This window comes from Aristolochia californica, unplaced genomic scaffold (assembly GCF_029961685.1).
Source record: "Aristolochia californica isolate CCGP_79_NKW_82.1479 unplaced genomic scaffold, dmAriCali1.0.hap1 SCAF_1, whole genome shotgun sequence".
Taxonomy (NCBI): domain Eukaryota; kingdom Viridiplantae; phylum Streptophyta; class Magnoliopsida; order Piperales; family Aristolochiaceae; genus Aristolochia; species Aristolochia californica.
The window spans coordinates 57,803,247-57,824,805 of record NW_027181770.1 but is presented as its reverse complement, the minus strand read 5'-3'; the positions used below and the strand labels follow the sequence as shown (position 1 = coordinate 57,824,805).

The window sequence follows — 21,559 nt, the reverse complement described above, 5'->3', positions numbered from 1 at the left end:
CCTTTCATGAAGAACAGGTCACACTGCTCAGGTTATTTCAGGAAGATCAAAATAGAATAAGAGCATGTAGATAAATCCGAAGTTTCCAAGGATTTGAGTTTACCCAATCATCTCTTTTGAGGTCAATGAATCAGGTCCCAAACATTATCTAATCCCACCCACCCCAAACAACAACGCAAATTATATCCTCTCCCTTCATCCCTTTTACAAGAAATAGAATACAATTTAGATGTCAAGATCATAATTATGCTGGGGAACAAGATAAGATTTACTAGTGCCCAAGTCAAATTAAGGGCATTTATTTCGTTATCATCGACTCAAGCATTTCAATTTTCAAGTGTCCATTAACTTGATACAAATTGATACTTGCTAATGGATATTATAATAAACTACGAATCTACAAAATTCTTTCTACTGTATATGTTCCAATTTGCAAAGCATTCCGTCTTTTAGAGGGAATACTTGAAAAACAAAAGCTGGAATATACTGGATTGTGAAGATGAAATCCTATACAAAAATAGCTTGTAGCATGGTATGTTTTGTAAGCTACTTGAAGGAATATGTTGCACTGAGAGTTCTCGAAAGGAATGGCGCACCCAGATTCCACCCAAATATACTGGATCTTGAAGAACTGCTCACTGGGGTGCCGCTTGAAGATCCAGACTCAATAGACTCAAGTATGTTAGATATTCCTCGCAGCTCCTGAAGCAGATTGGATGGAGTTAAGGGATAATACAAAGGGGAGAGGGGATGCAACTAATAACGGAATGTCCTAACCTTGAGACCTGATGATGGTGAAATCTTTGGTGATTCACTAGAAGAAGGAGAAGGTGGCTCTGGTGCTTCCAAAGCAGGTGGCAAAGATACGATCTGCCATGGAGAACAAAAAAACACTCAGCTAATAAGATATATATACATGATAAAATAAGTGGAAAAGGAATTGAAACAAAGGAAAATAAAAATAATACCGAAAGTTTACATGGAGGAGAAGAAAAAGGGAAATTTTACTGTTCTCATTTTACAAGAGTAATTTGAAAGCCTTTATATTGGCAAGTTAAAGATTTGGTTCTTGTCCAGATCCACAATTATCTCAATAAGATTGATTGAGAGAACAAGTGGTAGAAAAGAAAAAGAACTTCTCAAATCTAATTAGAACACATTTCATATCATTATATGTGTGATTCTCTTGATTCTTCTAACAATACAGAGCAACGAAACACAACTAATGAAGCCTCACCCGAGATGTGAATCCGACTCGTGGAAGCTCAAGAGGTGGTCTTGATGAGTTAGAAGGAGATGCCTACAAAGATCGAAAGAAAAGGTGGAGAAACTATGTTTATATAACAACAATAATTTTGGAGTTCCTTCACAACTTCCAAAACCCTAATTTGAACTGTAAAGAAGATTTGAAATCTGATCAGACTCACTACGCATTATCTTGATCAAGCACTTAATATTTAGAATTTTGTAGCTTACACAGATGCAGAACTAGTGAATATCAAATTACCATAAGATAGTTACAACAATGACAAATACCAAACGAACTTCTCTTTGATTTCTATAGTATGCAAACCGGTTAGAGACAAATAGGTTACGGTTTACCTGAATAGCCACAGATTTTCTTTTCTCCTCCATGGAATTTACAAACTTGACCAACCGAAAAACTCCTTGATTAGTACTATCCTGAGACAGAAAACATAAACATTGTTAATATTTTATTCCTCAAAGTTCATGCTTATACCCTTGAACTACTTGAGATTATAACACCTCACAGTTCTATCCTTCTGAGAACAATAAAATACCTGTTTCCCTTCTATTCGGCCAATTTTTGTCTCCTGATAGCATGAAAAAGAGGAAAAGATATCAGTTCCAGTAATTAGCTCATATTTAACAAGGCAAAAATAAACTGATCATAATCATTTCCAGGGTCCCATCATGACAGCAAATGTCCAACAACCACTTGATTCAGGAAAGAATAAATCTATAGGTCAAATCTATTAAAAGTTACCAGATCCTGGACTACACGCTGAACGGATTCCACATCCACGCCAAAGTTTTTCAGATCTCCACTTAATTCAGCAACCTGTTAACAAAGACATCAAGATACAAACTTCCAGTACATATTCACTAAATTATCTCAGCAACCTTCTCTGACCTCATCCCGAGTAGCAGTATTAATTGCAGCACACTGATCTAAGTTACGATCCACAGTCTCAATTTTGGCAGACAAGTCCTTTCGAGTAGCCTGAGAAAGTAAAAGATTTAACCTCGCATGATATCTTCAAGAATATAGCAGTAAAAAACAAAGATCCTGCAAAGTGTTCATTAATTGCAATAAATATAAAAAATACTACTCTCTTTCTCCAAATTTCCTCATAGCACCCATTCTCTCTCTCTCTCTCTGTGTCTTTTATATATATAAAGAGAGAGAAAGAGAGCATTTTTTGCCCTACAATTTGGTGAAAGTCACTACCTGGTAGCTAAAACTGAATTGGATAAATTATTCAATACAAATATTATCTTTTATTAGAACACCATCAACATGTCTTAGCAAAGACATGAAAAGATTTCATAGTTAATTAAGTATTTTAATTTGTCTCAGAAAAATATTTAATCATTTATATGTTCCCGTCTATGAGGAACTTATACTTAGTATTTATTTTTTGAATGTTAATTACACACAAACTACATACCATTATCCCTTGTGAGATTTGAACTCAAGATTTCACGCTAGAAAACCACCCATGTGAACATCAAACCAAAGGCCCACTCTACAACTTATACTTGGATAAGGCAGAAGAGAAAATTGACTTACTGATACAGAGGACCAAACTTGTTCGAGCTGTTTCCCAACAGTATTGCAAGCATCGGATAAACCACGGCGTGTGGCAAACATCATGTCAGAAATTTTCCAGCCCTTAAAAAGAACAAAAGAAAAGTCTTGAGTTGAGAAAATCAAATCCATGAAACAGTTAATGCAGTAGCACATCTGAGCCATGATAATGCAAACCAAAAGCAGTCTAAGCAAATGAATAGAACCTGAGCTTAATAGTAAGAATGCTATAAAAGTGACACCCAGACATTCCCTTGCCAAAAGTTATGAAGAGAGATTAAAATAAATAGTGCATCAGCTAGGGAACAAATTGTACGCATTTCACTAAAACAAAAAGGTAGATTGAATCGGTTTTCCCTAGAAGTCACATGTAACTAGGGATTTCTCATATGTGACATGAATGGATAACTGCATCAACACGAACTATAAGCCTGAATTGTGTTTGGCCGGACTGCAATATGAGACTGGCTTTAAGGGTACGAATTCTGATGTGGATATCATGGTTTTGTGTGCTGGATACGGAGTGGGCAGGATCCATCCACAAATGGGCATTGCTATGGATTGCCTGGCAACGAATTCTAGACCTGTGAAACAGGAGTGTTTCGCAGCCCATTAAGAACATAAAAGAACTTTTTATCAAAAAAAAAACATAAAAGAACTCATTGATAAGCCTCTCCCCCTGCAACCTACATTTACAGGTGAGGCATCTGCCCCTCCCAGATCTGATAGAGGGAGATTTGAATGACAAATCATTCCTCGTTCTGCGAAGGGAAAAGGGGGTGGGTTGGGGGTTGTACTGGCATGGCACTGCCGTGCAGGGAGTGGGGACCCTCCCCATCTGGGGAAGTGCCAATCACCAGAAGAAAGGAAAACCTCCCCTCCCTCACTTTCCTTCTACCCAATACTGGGAGTAGGTGGGGCCCTCCCTCTTCTTTTTTCTTAAAAATATAAAAAATTAAAAGTAATAATTATAACTTTTTAAAAGTTAAATTTTATTTAAAAACAAAAAAACAAACTCAAAATCAAGGGTAGAAGTGCCAATTTTTACCCTAAATTTTGTCTAAGGGAGTGAGGGTAATATGGCTGTGAGTAATTTTTGCATTATGCAGAGGGATAAGAGTAATTAACCCCATAAAATAATATTACCTTCCACCATACATAACCGTATCCAACAATTCCACCAGCTATGAAAATAAATGGCACGCCAAAGGAGCTGTTCCCTGCTCAATATGACAGAGAAGAACATTAAGAACTCCAATGACACAGAAATATACAAACACCTTCCACTGAGGCTTAATTGTATCCTTTGTATCTTTGTATCTTTTGCCATTTGGCTTAATAAGTTAAAAGGCACAGAGACATACAAATATGGCAGCAAAAAAACATTGCTACCAGTAGTTCCTGTCTTTCTCCAACAAGTTCAGGTGCATCAGTATGATAACACAACTATGTACAAAAACAGCAAGAAGTACAACTGGCAGAAAGAATAGGAAATTTTTTTATCTCAAACTAATCTACACATTTTGAACAAAAATATAAGGAAATTTAAGCAATTTCATTGAAAAAACTCTTAAAGAACATTTATAACTGATAATTTTATCAGGGAAGTAATGAAATTTTGTTAAGAAAGCGCCTGACATCACACCTAGAACCCTTCAATGAAACTCAGTGACAAAGAAACTCCAACATTGCTTGGACAAATCTAAATAGTAACTAAGACTAGGATAACTATCTCCACAAAGCAGCTGACAACTGTTTGTAGTTTCTCCCAAAAACCGAAGCTCTTTAGTGCAGAAAAGTTCATTCATTAGAAAGTTCCAAAAAGAACTTTTGACTTCATGATAGTCCCATGGAGATCCTTACACGGCAAAAACCTACACTAGGATAATTCCACTGGTGCAGTAAATTGCCCACAACTTTATCATATATGCTTCTGAGTAAAATATGCATTGTTTTTCAAAAGTATGTCCTTGTTCCATTTTTCCTAGCCAATTGACAGACATGAACATGCAGCACAATCATACTTCCAAGTTTCAGGTCAATGGGTGGCTAATAAGTTTTTTTTCACTATAGGCATTCCAGTTCTCCTGTCAGTGTTTGATTTAATCTAAACAGCCATTAGGCACTTTTAGTACCTTAAAGATACAGAGGAGTCACCAGCCACAAGATTTAAAAGACTTAAGAAAATAGCGCTCTTTTTTATGAAGTTAATCTTTTAACTACTACTTGCCACTTGAATTCCTCATGTTCCATAATTTCACCTGTTGGTGGATTTGGCCTTTGGCTCAGTGGTTACATGGATGGGTGTGCTATTTGGTAATTATCAAGTGATGTATTAGCATGTATCATTTTCAAGTCAACAAAATAAATGGCTTAGTATGGGCAAAATCTAAATAGAAGTTATATGAGACTACAAACCCCAATCCTTCCTAGTGACAATCGTCACAGATCTTGATGATGCCAACATTTGCAACTCCTGTCGTAGGTTGCTAACCTGTATCATGAAATTTTTCCCTTTTAAATAATCTGAAACTATCTACTAAGCCTTGAAAAATAGAATCATAACTAGAATTTTTAAAAGACAAGGAAAGCAACACAAATAAGTGATATCAGTAAGAATTGTCAGGATGATTATTTATTGGAGTCAGTAATTCAATGAGATACCATATCTGCTTTAGAGAAAACCAGTTTTTTTGGTTTTTTTGAAAAAGTAAGAAAACCAGTTATTTGATATATGAATATTGAAAAATAAACAAGATTACCATCTGAAAAAAAAAAAGACTACATGAAATAAAAGAAAAAAAATGACAAGGGAATAGAAACCTGAGCCAACAGGGAGTCATTATGTTGCTGGCTAGCTCCTTGTGAATCATCTTGTTTGATGTGCTTAAAGACAATCTGAAAGTAAAAACAATTATTAGTAAACCCCTGTTAAATGTATTGTATGGGTATTTTAGACACTTTACATTGCTTGTGTACTTCGGTGAGAATACTGTCATGTTTAGAATGTTGGAATGAGTCTATGGTTCAGTCTTTATGTTGTTTGGAGGTGTGGTTAGGAAGTTATAAGGAGTTACGTTCAAGAAGGGGTAACTCTGTAATTATACTTCAAACCACTAAAGTTAATGAGAAGAAATAGGGGTAATGTACAAACCTAACAAGAGCCTATTCAACGCTCTCTTTCAGTCTCTTTTATCTCCTTCTTTCCTTCTTATCTCTTCATTATTATCCTATTTTTTATTTTCTTTTATGGTATCAGAGCAATAGGGTCCTAATTTTGAGCCTATGAAGCACTCCCTTTTTTGAATGCAACAACTCTTCAGAAGGGGACTTCAGGATTTACTACTAAATGAGAGTCGAGGTTTGATTTTTCTTGTTGCTTTCTATGCCATTAGGGGTGGCATCGAACCAAGCCGGTTCGTGAACGGCTCGAGCTCGGTTCGATTTAATTTATCTGGATCTCGAACCGAGTTCGAGATCTAGATGAGGCTCGTCTAAGTTAATAAGCTGAGCTCGACCGAACCATGGTTCGGTTCGAAAGCTTGCGAAGAAAGGCCCGGGACTCGAGGAGTCGGGAGGCAGGAGTGGGAGCGAGAGCGGGAGCAGGAGGTTGACTCTTCGAGTTCGTCTCTTCGGCTTTTGTTCTCTCAGGAATCAAGGGGAACAGAGAAACGGAATTTGTCAAGTGGCGATTCAGTGAAAATGGGGGGATTTTGTCTTCTTATTCCTCATTCTCCCTCTTCGATTCCTTACTCTCAGTCTCAGTCTCTGATTGCTTACTCTCAGTCTCAATCTCCGATTTCTTCCTCTCTGATCTTCTTCCTCTTCGATTTCTTCCTCCAAGCTTCTTCCTCGCCGACAGAAGAGACGGAAAGAGGTAAGTTGTTTTATTCTTAATATTTTGGTTTTTTTTCCGTCGCCGACCTAACACTGATTTTTTTTCATTTTTATATTCTGTATCCCTTATTTATCTACGATCAGACAAACGCCTCATTCTGATGCTGTTTTAGGAGCTCCTTCCTACTCATTTCTCAAAGATAATGGCTCTAAGCCTCTCCCTTACTATTGATTTTTATGTTTTTAGCTCTTATCGTTCTATTGTGTTTTGTTTTTTAAGAGTTTTGTATTAATGTTTAAACTTACCACCTCTCGCTCCTTAGATTCGGCACTCTGCGTGTTTCCTTCACCTTTTCCCCACAAAATTAAAAGGTTTAGAGAGCTCCATTTGCCCGAATCGTATTGTTTGAAGCGAATATCCCATCAAGACTTCGGTAAGAAACTCTCCCTTTTGTCAGAATTTTTCTTTTATTCCTCGTGTTGGTTTTATTCCTTCACAAAAGAAACTCTCCCTTCTTTCAATTTTATTGGTAATGAGAGAAACATATTTTTTTTATGAAACAGCCAGTCAACCTCTTCTTCCCTCTTTCGTTCCACTTTTTCCTTCTTTGTTAATTTCCCACACATTCTGGATGTTGAGTCTTCTCATGGTAAGATTTGATATATCTTTTATTTTCTGGATGTTGTGGTAAGATTAAGTATATCTTTTATTTTCTTCTCATTGTTTTGTCTTACATGTTTATATATTTCCTCTCCGCCAATTTTGGTCTACAACTTTATAAAAGTAGCATATATTTTAGCATTGCCTTAATGGCCTGCATTGCAGTATTACCAGAGAGTGGATTATGTTTGCTAGTATTCCTTTGTCATCTGTTTGGAAGAAATAATCTGCTATAGAAATTCCTAGTATGTGTTCTTCCACCTTTTTCATGTTAAGTCTTGAAATTGATTTTCATAGTTAGACACTTTCTGCCATATTGGAGTTCTTTCCTTCATATTTATTTTCTGAAATTAACAGTTGATGGGATAGAAGAAGGTTCAACAAGCTTATTTATGTACTCAAACTTGCTCAAGAGGGAGATCTGCTGTAGGTCTTTAATTTGTGAGAGATGAGATTATGGAGATAACTAACTTTGTTAATTCCCACACATTATTCTCTTTCATTCTCCTTATCTCTCTATCATTATCTTACTATTTTTCGGCTTTATGAAAAAACAAAGAAGAACAAGAAACAAGACATAGAAAATCTTATGAAGAAGAGAGTTTTATTTTGTGAAAGTCTTCAATTAAGTAGTTTGTTTTTGTGAAGTCTCTGTTATGGAGATAACTAACTTTGTTAATTCCCACACATTATTCTCTTTCATTCTCCTTATCTCTCTATCATTATCTTACTATTTTTCGGCTTTATGAAAAAACAAAGAAGAACAAGAAACAAGACATAGAAAATCTTATGAAGAAGAGAGTTTTATTTTGTGAAAGTCTTCAATTAAGTAGTTTGTTTTTGTGAAGTCTCTGTTAGAAAATCTCAAATCTTTTGTGTGTCACCATTCTGCTTCATGTTTACCCCCTTATGCAGAATCCTTTTGCAACATAGAGGAACCTAAAGTTGAGAAATCAGCAAGCTCTTTATAAGTTACATATTAGCACAGTATTTCTGGTACATATAAGTAGATATCATATCTGTTCACCATGATAGATATCTGTCAATCAGCTCTCCAATATCACACCCCAACCTCAAAACAATTGGATTCAACCTTCATCATAAAATTTTCAATTGTTACAGATTATGACCCACTTTCATCCATTGTACCACCAACATGCTTAAAAAGGTTACGTTGCCAATTTCTTTCTGAGAAATCTCCTCGGGTGGGACACTTCTCTGTTGGTATTTGTATGGGTTTTCTTCAGACGGCCACAAACTTAGCATAAGGTTCGTACATGGGTTTTCTCAAGAATCAAGATTAAGGATAGTGTGCACTTTGGAATTTAAACTAGGAATAATAACTAACAGTTTTCAATACTGATCGGGTTTCTTGTATCTATCCGATTCAATTGGGGCTTAAACCCAGTTTGCATGGAACTATTAATGTTGTTTGGATTTATCTTTGTTGTTTGGATTACTTTTTTTTTAATGTTTTTTGTTGGAATATATGATGTAATTAGGGTGGCATTGATGTAATTAGTTTACATTTTTTGTTGTCGTTGTATCCTGCTTGTTGGCATCTTCTTTCAGAAACCAGTCTGGTGATTCTGCTACTGATTATGAGTATCATGTAGCTTAATTAATTCCTGTAATTCAGGTATCAAAGCAGGTACTCATATGTGGGCATACACCTAAAAACTATCTACTTGTAGATAGTTTTTTTTTTTTCACTAATGTAATTAGTTTACATTTTTAATTTGTAGAAGTAAGAATGTCAACACCTCCTCAATTGGCATCAATAATTAACACTAGTTCTAGTGTAGCCATAGATAGTGACTCAACTCAACCAGAGTCATATCCCTTTAGAACTATTAATGTAACAGAAGTGAGCCTAGATGAAGGTACCCTAAATGAGGAAGAAGGTGACTCTACCCATAGTTCAAAAAGACAAAAAAAGTCTCATGTGTGGTTGGAATTCAAAGAAGTCTCACTTAATGGTACAAAGAAAGCTCAATGTGTTCATTGTAAAATCAATTGAGTGTTACTAGTAGCGGAGTGACCAAACATATGAGTCGACATTTGAAACGTTGTCATGGTAAAAAAGTGGCAATGAGAAAACAAAAAACAATAAACTTTCAACCAGTGGGGTCTAATGTTGATCAGAGTCCATCTGGACTTCCTTTTATGGATTTTGGAGGTAAATATAATCAAGTTAAAATGAGAGTACTCATTGCTCATTGGATTCTTATGCATGAGCATCCATTCATGATAGTAGAAGAGGAGGGATTTAATTTTGTAATGAAGATGGCAAATGTGAATTATGAAAAAAATATCTTGTAAGACCATTGAGAAAAAGTGTATGGAGGCATACAAGGCAAAGAAAAAGAAATTGCAAATTTTATTAAAAGAGATTAACAAGATTAGTCTTACCACGGATCTTTGGAAGTCCCAGAATTAAAAGATTGAATATATGGTTTTTTTTTAAATGATGCTAAAATACATGTTTATTACTGGGCATTTTATTGACAGTAATTGGAAGCTACAAAAACAAGTCTTTAGTTTTGTGCATGTTCCTCCTCCTCGTGGTGTTGACATAGCAGATGTTATTTACAAGTGTTTGAAAGATTGGGAAATCGAAAATAAAGTATTTAGTATCTCAGTTGATAATGCTACATATAATGATGTTTGTCTGAGAATTTTGAAAGAATATTTTTCAAGAAAAAATTGGTTTGTGGTGGGAAGTTATTTCATGTGTGTTGTTGTGCTCATATTCTGAACTTATTAGTCCAAGATGGTCTTGTTCAGATTAAGGATATCATTGAGAATGTGCGTGAGAGTGTCAAATTCATAAATCTGTCTGAGGCTAGACTTCGCACTTTTTCTAAAATTGTACAACAACTAAAACTAGGTGAAAAGAGGTTGGTTATTGATTGTCCAACTCGTTGGAACTCCACTTATGACATCTTTTCTTCTGCATTAAAATTTAAAGATGAATTCCTTAGATTTTAAAGTTAGAGAACCAACTTATGATTGTTTGCCTAGTCTTGATGAATGGGAAAATGTTGAAATGGTGTGTGAGATTTTAGAAGTTTTTAATGTAGTTACTAATATAATTTTTAGGAGTGACTACCCTACTTCTAATTTGTACCTTAGTGAAGTATATAGGGTAAAAGAAGTTCTGAATTTTCATTCTACAAATGAAAATGTTTTCATTAGGACAATGGTTAGTAGAATGAAAGAGGAATTAGAGAAGTACTGGGGTGAATGCAATTTGTTGATGGTAGTTGCTTCAATTTTGGATCCAAGGGTCAAATTAAAATTGATCGAAATGTGTTTTCCAGAGATATATTATGAGGAGGAAGCTACGATGAATATAAACTTAGTTCAACGCACCTTATATGAGATTTATGATGAATATGTATCCAAATATAATGTGGAGATTAGTAATGAAGAGATTGCTTCAAGTACTAGCTCTATGGGCGTTTCCACAAGTTGTAGGTCACATTCTTCATCAAGTTCAAGTTGGTCAAAGTTAATGACTTATGTGAAACAAGTGGAAGTAGTTAATTCACCAAGGTCAAAATTAGAAAATTATTTTGAAGAAGGTGTTAATATTTGTGAGGAAACTTCACAATATGATTTCGATGTTTCAGAATGGTGGAAAGTAAATCATATGAAATTTCGGGTATTATCTAAGATGGCAGCAGACATCCTTATAATTCTCATATCCACAGTAGTTTCAGAATCTACCTTTAGTGCTGGTGGTAGAGCAATAGATTCGTATCGTTCTTCCTTGGCACCAAATACAATTTAAGCTTTGATTTGTGGCAGTGATTGGGTTCGGGCTCTTCACGGTGTCAAGAAAAATCAAATGGTGAACTTCTTTTGAATAATTATTTATTATAATATTTTTTAGTTTTATTAATTAAAATTTTGTTTTATGATTACAGCCTGAGAAGAATATTGTGGAAATAATCCTACCAGTTACATGATTTTTCATGTTTTTCTCATCTTGGTAATTTTAATATTTTTAACTACATTAAGTAATTTGTAGTGGAAGAGTATTTTTTTATCAAACAATAATAAGTTTTATTCTTTTGTTTTTGTCATAGGTGGAGATTTTGCTCATGCAAAGGGGGCTTCGTTTATTGTTTCCTTGGTAAGAAAAGAAATAGCTAAAAGTTTATAAATTTATACTGGATGTATAGTTTTTATTTGGGTGATTGCAAATTGATATTGATATTTCAATGAAATTTTTGTGTTTGATTATTGAATAAAATTTATGTATAATTATGAAGCTTTAATGAATAATTTTATGCAAAGTGTATAGATAATTTTATATACAATTTATTTGACAAGTATTTTATGCAAAGTTTTTAAATATAGGTGGAAGCTCGAACTCGGCTCGAGCTCAAACTCAGTTAAAATTATTGGGTTTGAGATCAATTACAATTTTAGGCTCGAGCTTGAGTTCGAAATATTTAAATCAAGCCCGGCTCGAGCATAGGTAGGTTCAGGCTCGGCTCGATTCGATGCCACCCCTATATGCCATAACCCTAGGGTTGATGTTCTATGCTGCCAATGAAGCAGTTTTATGCCTCATTAGTACCCCAAGAGGGTTTTGACTGGGGATTATCCCATCTACAGTGTGTGCAGGATACTAACATTGCACCTGGTGCCTACACCATCTTCAGGTAGGCTAATATCAGCCAATTTCTTGAATTTTTTGGTAGTTTAAGGCAGCAATTACTCTTGTTGAAGGTGTTATACATATTACTAGTTGAAATTTGAGTTTCTAATCAAAGCCCTAATAATGCAGGTGGGCCCACATAGCCTGCACAAGCATCAATAAGTGGTGACTATAATTTTTTATTGTGTTGACTGATATCTACTATTTATGGCTAATTCTGGTGAGATAATAATTCCCACAAAAGAATTTGGAAGTTTCGAAGGGAAAGATATTATGTTGACCACTACAGAAAAGTTGAATGGTCAAAAATATTTCAATTGGTATAAGTCAGTATGTATCTAACTTATGGCCAAACAAAAAATTCATTAGAGATGATCCACCAATTCCTATTACAAATGATTGGGAAGCTGAGGATAGCTAGGTCATGACCTCGTTACTCAATAGTATGGACTCCAAATTGAGTTAGATCAGGAATTGTGAGATAGCGAAGGAAATATGAATGTCTTTGGAAACTTTATATGCACAGGAAAGCAATTTGTCTAGGGTGCATGAGTTATATACTAAATTGTTCAGTCTTAAGAGATGTGAAAGAACAGTTATTGATTACTATAGTGAGTTGCAAAGCATCTTGCAAGAAATTAGTATCTTCGAAAACAACAAGGGCAAATATATGTTGCTAAATCTTGAGATAGCTTGGACCAGAATTTGATGCAGTTCAGGCTCAGTACTTGCCTTGGAAAACATCCCATCACTTTCTAAAGCCTTTGAGAAAGTTATGCATGCAGAGACAACAATTACATCCATGGATAATAAAGAAGTTACAGATGTTGATGCAGTTGAACTTAACACTCAAGGACGATCAGAATTTGTATAAGGTCATGGTGGAAGTGGTAGAGGCAGAGGCCATGATGGCTCAAGTATAGAGAGAGGTCGAAGTGATGGTAAAGGTGATAGAAAGTGTGCCTCATAGTGGACACACAAATCATTTTTCATACAAGTGTTGGAACAAGTTTGGTAAGCCCCCATGGGCTAACTCTTCCATTCAAGACAGCACTAAGCCCTCTTCCAATCGAGCAATGGATATACTACTTCGTGCCCTGAGTTGCTGCAACCAGCCTTGCACATTGTTCAGTTGACTTCGGCACCTCGGCATCTGTATCTCAGCCTACACTTCCTACAGCTACTCTTGTCAATTCAGGTATGTTTGCCTTACACATGCGTCCAATGTCTTTCTGACGTTATTGACTCAAGTGCTTCATCCTATATGTTAGGGCATGCCATCCCCATTTGCTGATTTGAGTGAGTCTTCTGTTTTTAAACATGTTACCCTTGTTGATGGGTTTGTCTCTTCTGTTCATGGAGTAAGTAATTTTCAACCTACCCCATTCTTGACACTTTAATCTGTCTTATTTGTTCCTAAGCCTCCTCTTGATTTGTTGTCAGTTAGTCAACTCACAAAGTCTATGAATTAGTCAGTGACTTTATATCCTACTCATTATGTGTTCTGGGATCTCACGACAAGGAGGATGATTGGTTCTACGCATGAGAGAGGAAGACTAAATCACCTAATCACCACTGCCAATTCCGTATGTTGTATATGCTTTAGTTTCACCCTTCTAATGGCATTTACGGTTAGGACGTCCTTCTCTAGCAAATCTATTCAACTATTTCCTAAATTGCCATCAAGTTTATCATTTCAATGAGCATCGTGTCAAATGAGAAAACATCATCAAACTACATTTCCTTTGAGTCAAACAAAATATATAGTTTGTTCAAGATAGTTCATTCCGATGTATGGGGACCCTATTTTGTTGCTAGTATTTTTCAATGTAAGTATTTTTTTTATTAATGACTTTAGTCGTACTACTTAGGTGTTATCTCTTAAGAAAGAAATCTGGTGTGTTTAATGCATTTCATAATTTTTATAATGAAATGAAACTCAATTTCATTCATCTCTTTGTATTTTTTCCACCAACAATGAATTAGAATTATGATCAAAAGTATGATATCTTTTGTCAAAAACATGGGATAACTCATCAATCTTTACGTGTCTTCACTCCACAACGAAATGGAGTGGCCGGGTGAAAAATTCATCATCTTCAAAGTTGCACGCACAATGTTAATTCACATGCGTGTTCCCAGGTCATATAGGGGTGATGTTGTGCTTACTGCTTTTTTTGTAATAAACAAGATGCCTTCTTCAATTCTAGAAGGCAAAAATTCTCCTCCAAGTACTGAATCCATCAGCTACTTTATTTCTCCTATGTCCTAGTACTTTTGGATGTGTCTGTTTTGCTCATGTTTCTTGTTCCTCTACTAATAAATGGTTTCCTTGTGCAATCAAATGTGTTTTTGTAGGTTATTCTCATAGATAGAAGGGAAACAAATGTTTTTTTCCATCCACTAGAAAGACATTTGTATCTGCTGATGTGACATTCTTTGAAGATGTTCCTTTTTTTTCTCTATCTCCAACAAGGAGTCAAACTCCATCTCTTGCAAATACAAGTATAGTTGTTCCTAATCCTGGGGAAGATGCTCCTAGCCAACTGCCCTCTATTACTGTACCAAAGCCATTACAGGTATATCAACAATGAAAAACTGTTTAGAAACCAATCAACGTTCCCTCTCTCTCGCCTGTTCCACGATTCTCTTTGTTTGCAACTCCTAAGGTAACTTATTTAGATTTTCCCATTACTATTTGTAAGGGTGTACATATGTCCACTAGATATTCGTTGTCTCGTTATGTGTCATTTGGTTCTTTCTCCCCTCGATACACATAATTTGCTATGTTTGTCTTCATGTGTACCATTCCTCCTTTAGTGAAAAATACTATCTTGTCTTCTCAGTGGAAGTATGATATGAATGTTGAGATGATACAATTGTGAAGTATAGAGCGGATAGATCTATTGACAGATATAAAACTAGATTAGTGGGCAAGGGGTATACTCAAACATATGGCATCAACATTTTTAAGACCTCACCTGTTACCAGATTGACTTGTGCCCACATTCTTGTATCTGTTGTAGTGAACCAGGGGTGGGCCTTGTATCAATTGGACGTTAAAAATGTCTTCTTACATAGAGAATTAGAAGAAAAGGTCTATATGGAGCAACCTCCTGGGTACGTTGTTCAGGGAGAGACTAGAAATGTGTACAGATTAAATAAGGTAATTTACGAACTTAAACAAAGCCCTAGGGCATGGTTTGAAAAGTTCAGCCAAGTAGTAACGTCTTTTGGGTTCTCTCAGAACCATTCTGATCGCTCTCATTTTATTATGAAGCAACCATCTGAAATTGTAGTGTTACTTGTTCATGTTGATGATAACATCTTGATTAATATTTCCAGCCCAAAGATTTGGGTTCTTTAAAATACTTCATTGGCATAGAAGTCGCTAGAAGCAACGCGGGGTTTGTCTTAACACAAAGGAAGTACGTTATTCATATGCGGCAAGAGTATGGTTTATTAAGTGTGAAACCTATAGAGACACCTATGGAAGTTGACAATGATCTTCATGATGAAAACAATTATGAGCTTAAAAACAAAACAAAAAAAATGCATCTAAGGTTAGTTGAGAAGTTGATTTATGTCACAGTTACTCGTCTTGACATTTCAATATGCACAAGTGTGGTAAGTCAATTCATGGAACATCCACACAAATTTCACTTGAAGGTCTCTCAGAGGATATTCAGAAACTTAAAAGGGTCACCTGGGAAAGGGCCTCATAATCATTTAAAGATATAAGCTTTTTCAAATGCAAAGTACGTTGGATCCAAGCTTTAGAGGAAGTCCAAGACTGGTTATTGTGTTTCTAGGAGGAAATATGGTAGATGGAATACAAAAAAGTAAATATTGTGGCTCATTCTAGAGCAGAAGCTAAGTATAGAATTGTGGCTCATACTATAAGTGAGTTGATGTGGTCAGATCTGTTCTTCAAAGTCAAATTTATGTACTACAAAACCTATGACCATGTATTATGATAGTTGGGCAGCTATTTTCATTGCAAGTAAATCCAATGTTTCATGAGAGAACCAAACAAATAGATATTGATTACCACGTCATGCGAGATGTAGTAATGAGAAAGAAGTTGTTATACCTATATCTAATCCAGTGATCAATTTGGTGATACCTTTACTAAAGCTTTTGAGTAGACGTAAGTTTGGGACATTTTGTAACAAGTTGGGGCTTTTACACATATACGCTCCAACTTTGGGTATTTTAATCATTTTACATTGTTTGTGCACTTTGTGAGAGTATTGTCATGTTTAGAATGTTGGGATGAGTCCATGGTTCAGTCTTTTATGTTGTTTGGAGGAGTGGTTAGAAAGTTATAAGGAGTTATGTTCAATAAGGGGTAATGGCGGAACCAGTGCTCAAGTTGGCGGACCATTCCAAAACTTTTGAGGTACACATAATAAGAAGAAAGAGGGGTTGTGTACAGACCTAACGAGAGCCTATTAAACGCTCTCTTTCAGTCTCTCTTCTTTCCTTCTTTCCTTCTTTCCTTCTTCGCTCTTCATTATTCTCTTACTTTTTTAATTTTCTTTCAACCACAAATACCAATACTGCACCAAATAATTAAGATTCATTCCAAAAAAAGATCAAGGAAGGAAATTAAGTGAAGCAACCATCAGCAAATACAATACACTCTATATGGAAGTATATGAAACATTTCCGGATGACAACCCTCAAATCATACCACACTACACAATATATGCAACCATGAAAATTTTATAGAAACTTGACACACAGCACTGTATATCAAACCATGGGATTTACTAGCTCAAAGGTTAATACCTTGAAAGCACCATTAACAAAATCAGAGAGCTTAGAGGCACGCCCTTCTTGAGTTAGCACAGATCCAAGTAAACCTGAAAGACAAGTCCAATGTGCCTAAGTCAGTTCTCCCAGCATCACTCGTAATAAAGGTTAGCTCACAATATCTACTTTCCAAGCAGTGATCTAACTTCAAAAGGAAAAAATATACTCACTGGGTAAAAGATGACCACATGAAAACCTTTTTTGGCAAAAGCTATGATTAGCATAACAGGGACTGCCTACAATTTGGCCAATCAAAATGTAGGACAGAAACTCTACTCTTCATGATTGTAGTTTACCATGCCAAATATGTATATGCATAAATAGTCAAAAGACATACATACGCATACACCCACCAGACCCAGTGAAAAGACCTTTCATATAACAAGGCACCACAGACAAAAGGTTACTGATTTGTTTGAGACATTCCTTAAAGCAGTATTTGTGTGGTCAAGTTGGAGTCTGGACCTGTACCAATTGGTCCAAGAATTCCTTGGACGTAGGGGTGGCATTGAATCGAGCCGAGCCCGAACATGCCTATGTTGGAGCCGGGCTTTATTTTAAATATTTCAAACTCGAGCTCGAGCATAGCCTAGCCTCGAGCCTAAAATTATCATCGAGCTCGAGCCCAATAATTTTAACCGAGTTCGAGCTCCAACCTACATTTAAAACTTTGTATAAAATACATATCAAATAAATTGTATATAAAATTATGTATACATTTTACATAAAATTGGACATGACCTTTGTATATTAACCCTGCATAAAATTATCTATACACTGTGCATAGAATTATTCATAAAAGTTGCATAATCATGCATAAAATTTATTCAATAATCAAACAAAAAAACATTCATTTGAAAAGCAAAGCTAGTTTTGTCCATTTGTACTCAATCAGATCATTTTGATTCAAGGGCTGAAAAACCAGATCATCGAGACAGAAAAAGCTTAAGAAAAATGGTTTTGGATGACTTAATCGCATGCCCATTTTTGTCTTTTCTTCAGAGCATGTTATGATAGTGTTTATAATAAAAAAAAATTCCACGTGAGAGTTTGCAGGCTGCGGGACAGGGCGTTTGAGGAGGGAGAGTTCTGTGCGGTGCCGGCGTTGGTGGTTGAGCAGAGCGGACGTTGGGCAACAGTGATTGTGACGGCAGAAGCATCAAGGAGGGGGAAATGAGAGACAAACACAGAGAAGAGGGAGAACAAGTTGCGGGAGGGGGTTGACAGTGATATGGATCGGCGACGACAGACGGGGGGAGGAAGAAATCAAAAGGAAGAAACTGAAGAGGAAGAAATCGGAGACTGAGAGTAAAAAATGGAAGAAGAATAATGAAAAATAAGAAAGGCAAAATCGATTCCCCCAAATTCCCATTTTTGCTCCTGGTTCCGAAAAGTCGAGAACGAAAGAAGAAGTCTCGAACTCGAAGTGTCAAAGACGCACCCGCCCGCCTCCGCGCTCGGGCCCTTGTTATTTTAACAAGCCGGCTCGCGAGTTTTTGAACTCGGCTCGTTAACTTAAACAAGCCTGATCTGGATTTCGAATTCGGTTCGAGATCCAAATAAACCGAATCAAACCGAGCCGAGCTCGTGCCGCTCATGAACCGACTCGGTTCGATGCCACCCCTACCTGGACGAAACCAATCACCTAGCTCAAGGTGAATGGGCTCCATACAAAGTGGGGCCTGGTTCCATTCACCTTGAGGTAGATGACTGGTTTAGTCCAGGAAATTCATGGAAGACCTGGTACAGGATCCCATCTCATCGAGTTGCATGTTCCTCAATTTTTATGGAATTGAGTCAACTTGGTAATTGTTTTTATCAACTCCAAGGCCTTCTGGATGGATAGATAAGAAGGTAAACCAACTAAAACAAGGAAAAGGAAGGAAATTTGTAATTTCTGCTGAGAGAAGTGGTTCTCGTGGACACAATGGCTAGATTTAGGATGTAGTTCCGATTATTCAATCAGACACCAAGACATAAAAGACCACGTCGTAATATCACTCCACCAAGAGATACAGCATTCTAGCGATCATAGGATAACTAAGTTATTCATTGGAAATATTGAGATTGCCGTTCTTCGGTGGTTGCCTTGCCTATCCATTCATAGAAACACATACCACGAAATAAATAATCCTTCTAGATACAGTTCCGCTGAAAGAGAAAACCAATTTTACCTCCTCCTGACTCCAATTTCCACCCCGTACAAGTAAACATTACTTAAGAACCTTCGTCTCCAACTCGATTTAACATGCATCAATGCATCTAAAATTAGAGTATGTGTTTACTTGAATAGCCCTCACATATACAACTCTAACTCATAACTCTGTACCCTTCAATAGTTCGAACACTAATTGCTATTTCAAATCCAACCACAAAAAAAAAAAAAAAAATTACGCTTCTGGTGAACTAATCTCAACGAAGTAAACTAGAATAATTAGGTCGACACCCTGAAAACATTAACCGCTGACACGAAAAACAAAACGAAAAAAACCGCTGACACGAAAAACAAAACGAAAAAAAAAAAAACTCAAACACGAGATACAGGGAGAGAGAGAGATTCACAGAAGACCTGCTCCGACGAGGATGGTGAGCTTCCCAAGCGGAAGTGCCATGGCCAATGAAATACGTCACGATTCAAGGAACTCGTCAACCATCGGTTGCCCAGCTCATCGTCTCTAGTTGGAATCGGAGCTTTGAAGCGTTGGGCGACCGAGCAAGTACTCGACTTTGGCTGCGTGCGCGGCTTAATAAGGAAAAGCCTGAAACCAAGCTCAGAAGTTATGTGGGAACGCCGTGCTTGATAGGGCCTCTTCTCTTCAGTCTCGGCTGCAATGGGGAAAGAATAGTCGGAGATGGTCTGAATGAGATTGATGACCTTTCTTTTAAGTAGGAAGGCTGGTTTAGTCATTTCGTCCGTGGAGAATTGGTCCGACCTTACCTAGCCTGGACTCCGAGCCCAGCTATGAGAACGAGGCTCACATGTTACTCCGACTCATGAATTAAAAAGTCAATTTAGTTTTAAACAAAGGTGAGTCGGGCGGCCACGGGCGAGTCTTTTTTGGTTTAGCTCAAGTCTCTTCAGTTCCGCTCATGCCAAATTAGATTCAAAGCCTTATCCCAAAATGATTATCCAACTTAGAAAATCTTTTAAGATCTTTGTATTTACTGATCCATGTGAATTACTCCTTAACAAATCCTCATCTAACTTAAAATTTCATATCTTCACGATGCCATCTTGCTTAGAGGGTGAGTTCTTCAATTTCTCATCCGTCAAGTAGAATGTGTCAATTGAGTGTAGATCATATTGAAGAGGAAGTCTTACAAAGATAGACTATAATCACTGCACGAGAAATCATAAAATTGAGGAAAAAACAATTAAATTACAGATATAAAGTAGTAAATCCATCAAAGAAAAAGTTCATGTGAAGAACAATTCCAGTTTGAAAAGGAAAATAAAATCCAAACAACTGTATCACTAGCTCTGTAATTAGATGGGATATGGAATTCTACAGGAAATAAGAAAGAAGAACAAGAGATTTGTTTTTTCAATTGAAAGATCTATAACGACTGCACTCTAAAGCTTCATCAAAGGACATCTAAAATTGTAGGGATCCATGGCTTACACACCCCTAAATTTAGCATTGTCCTTGATAAGACTCTTTTAGTGAGCCTTATATGTGTTACTTGATATACAAAGCAAGCTCTACACAATCATCTTCCAGAGAAATTTGGAAGCTCACATCCTTATAAAATTCAAATTGAAACAGAAGTTTTCATTCCATTCTCCATGGAAATGTAATTGGAGTGAGTTTTATATTTCTTAATTAATATACAGATCTCTCTCTCTCTCTCTACAATATACTAATATACAAACATAATTGCCAAGAGTGTGCATTGCTGAAACTAGAAACCTGATACAAATGGGTCTTGTAATATCTGTAAAATTGTTATGAAAGATGTTAACATGTGGTTATAACAGAAATAAGTTCCATGCAACATCATCTTAACTATATGATAAGAACAGTTCTGCTTCAAGTCAGATCAAAATGTTTTTTTTTTTTTAGGAAGTCGTCACTTTATTAATCAAGGACCAAACAAACAAACAAAACTAGCGAAGCACACCCATTGCAACAAGGGATTGGAGGGAGACGCCCAGTTTAGCAAATAAATCGGTTACAAAATTAACGGATCTAGGAACATGAGAGTCAGATCAAAATGTATTAAAACACAAAATGGCTATATTTGTCAAGAATTGTTAGTGTTCATTTAGTGTGCCATAAAGGAGAAAAAAATCCTCAACCTCAACCCCACAGGCCACGTTCTAAATAACCATTTTCACTAACTCTGCAACACTACTGATGAGTTAATTAATCAGTTCTTTCTCCATTGCCTCCCTAGTTTCAAAATCAGGGGGACGATCCTCCATAAATTTAGTCTTCAGTTTTGCCACCCTTCATCCCTCCCTAAAGCCCTCTTGCAATTCTTCAATTGGCCATCAACTACTCTTAGCAAAATCTTGGTGTGCCTCACCTTTGCAACTACCATTTCGAAAATTTGAAAAGGGAGGATTTCCAAAACTTTTCTTTGAGAAAAGGAATTCCAAAACTTCCAAAAATCGTTCCCATTTCGTGTGGAGAGTAATTGAGGCGTCCATCTTTGGGCTGGTAAGCTTCCCCACTTCAATAATGTACTAGGCACAATCATCATAAATAATTCAAGACAGGTTGTCACTTTTCTC

General features: G+C 36.4%; 1 protein-coding gene across 3 annotated transcripts; it reads right to left on the bottom strand.

The window, feature by feature from the left end:
* Window positions 1-283: 283 nt before the first annotated feature.
* Window positions 284-19,659, bottom strand: LOC137963071 (uncharacterized). 3 transcript variants are annotated; one of them, XM_068810254.1, is made up of 13 exons: window positions 19,391-19,659; window positions 16,798-16,871; window positions 5,657-5,731; window positions 5,252-5,327; window positions 3,980-4,053; window positions 2,816-2,917; window positions 2,156-2,245; window positions 2,009-2,083; window positions 1,803-1,835; window positions 1,603-1,683; window positions 1,238-1,300; window positions 778-870; window positions 284-702 (listed from the first exon to the last, which is right to left on the bottom strand). In XM_068810254.1, the coding sequence occupies exons 1-13, from the start codon at window positions 19,431-19,433 to the stop codon at window positions 547-549; spliced, it is 1,035 nt and encodes a 344-aa protein (XP_068666355.1). In that variant the 5' UTR covers window positions 19,434-19,659; the 3' UTR covers window positions 284-546. The 3 variants fall into 3 exon arrangements, with proteins under 3 accessions (XP_068666355.1, XP_068666359.1, XP_068666364.1); XM_068810258.1 differs by lacking the exon at window positions 19,391-19,659 and adding an exon at window positions 18,996-19,046; XM_068810263.1 differs by lacking the exon at window positions 5,657-5,731.
* Between the last annotated feature and the right edge of the window lie 1,900 nt (window positions 19,660-21,559).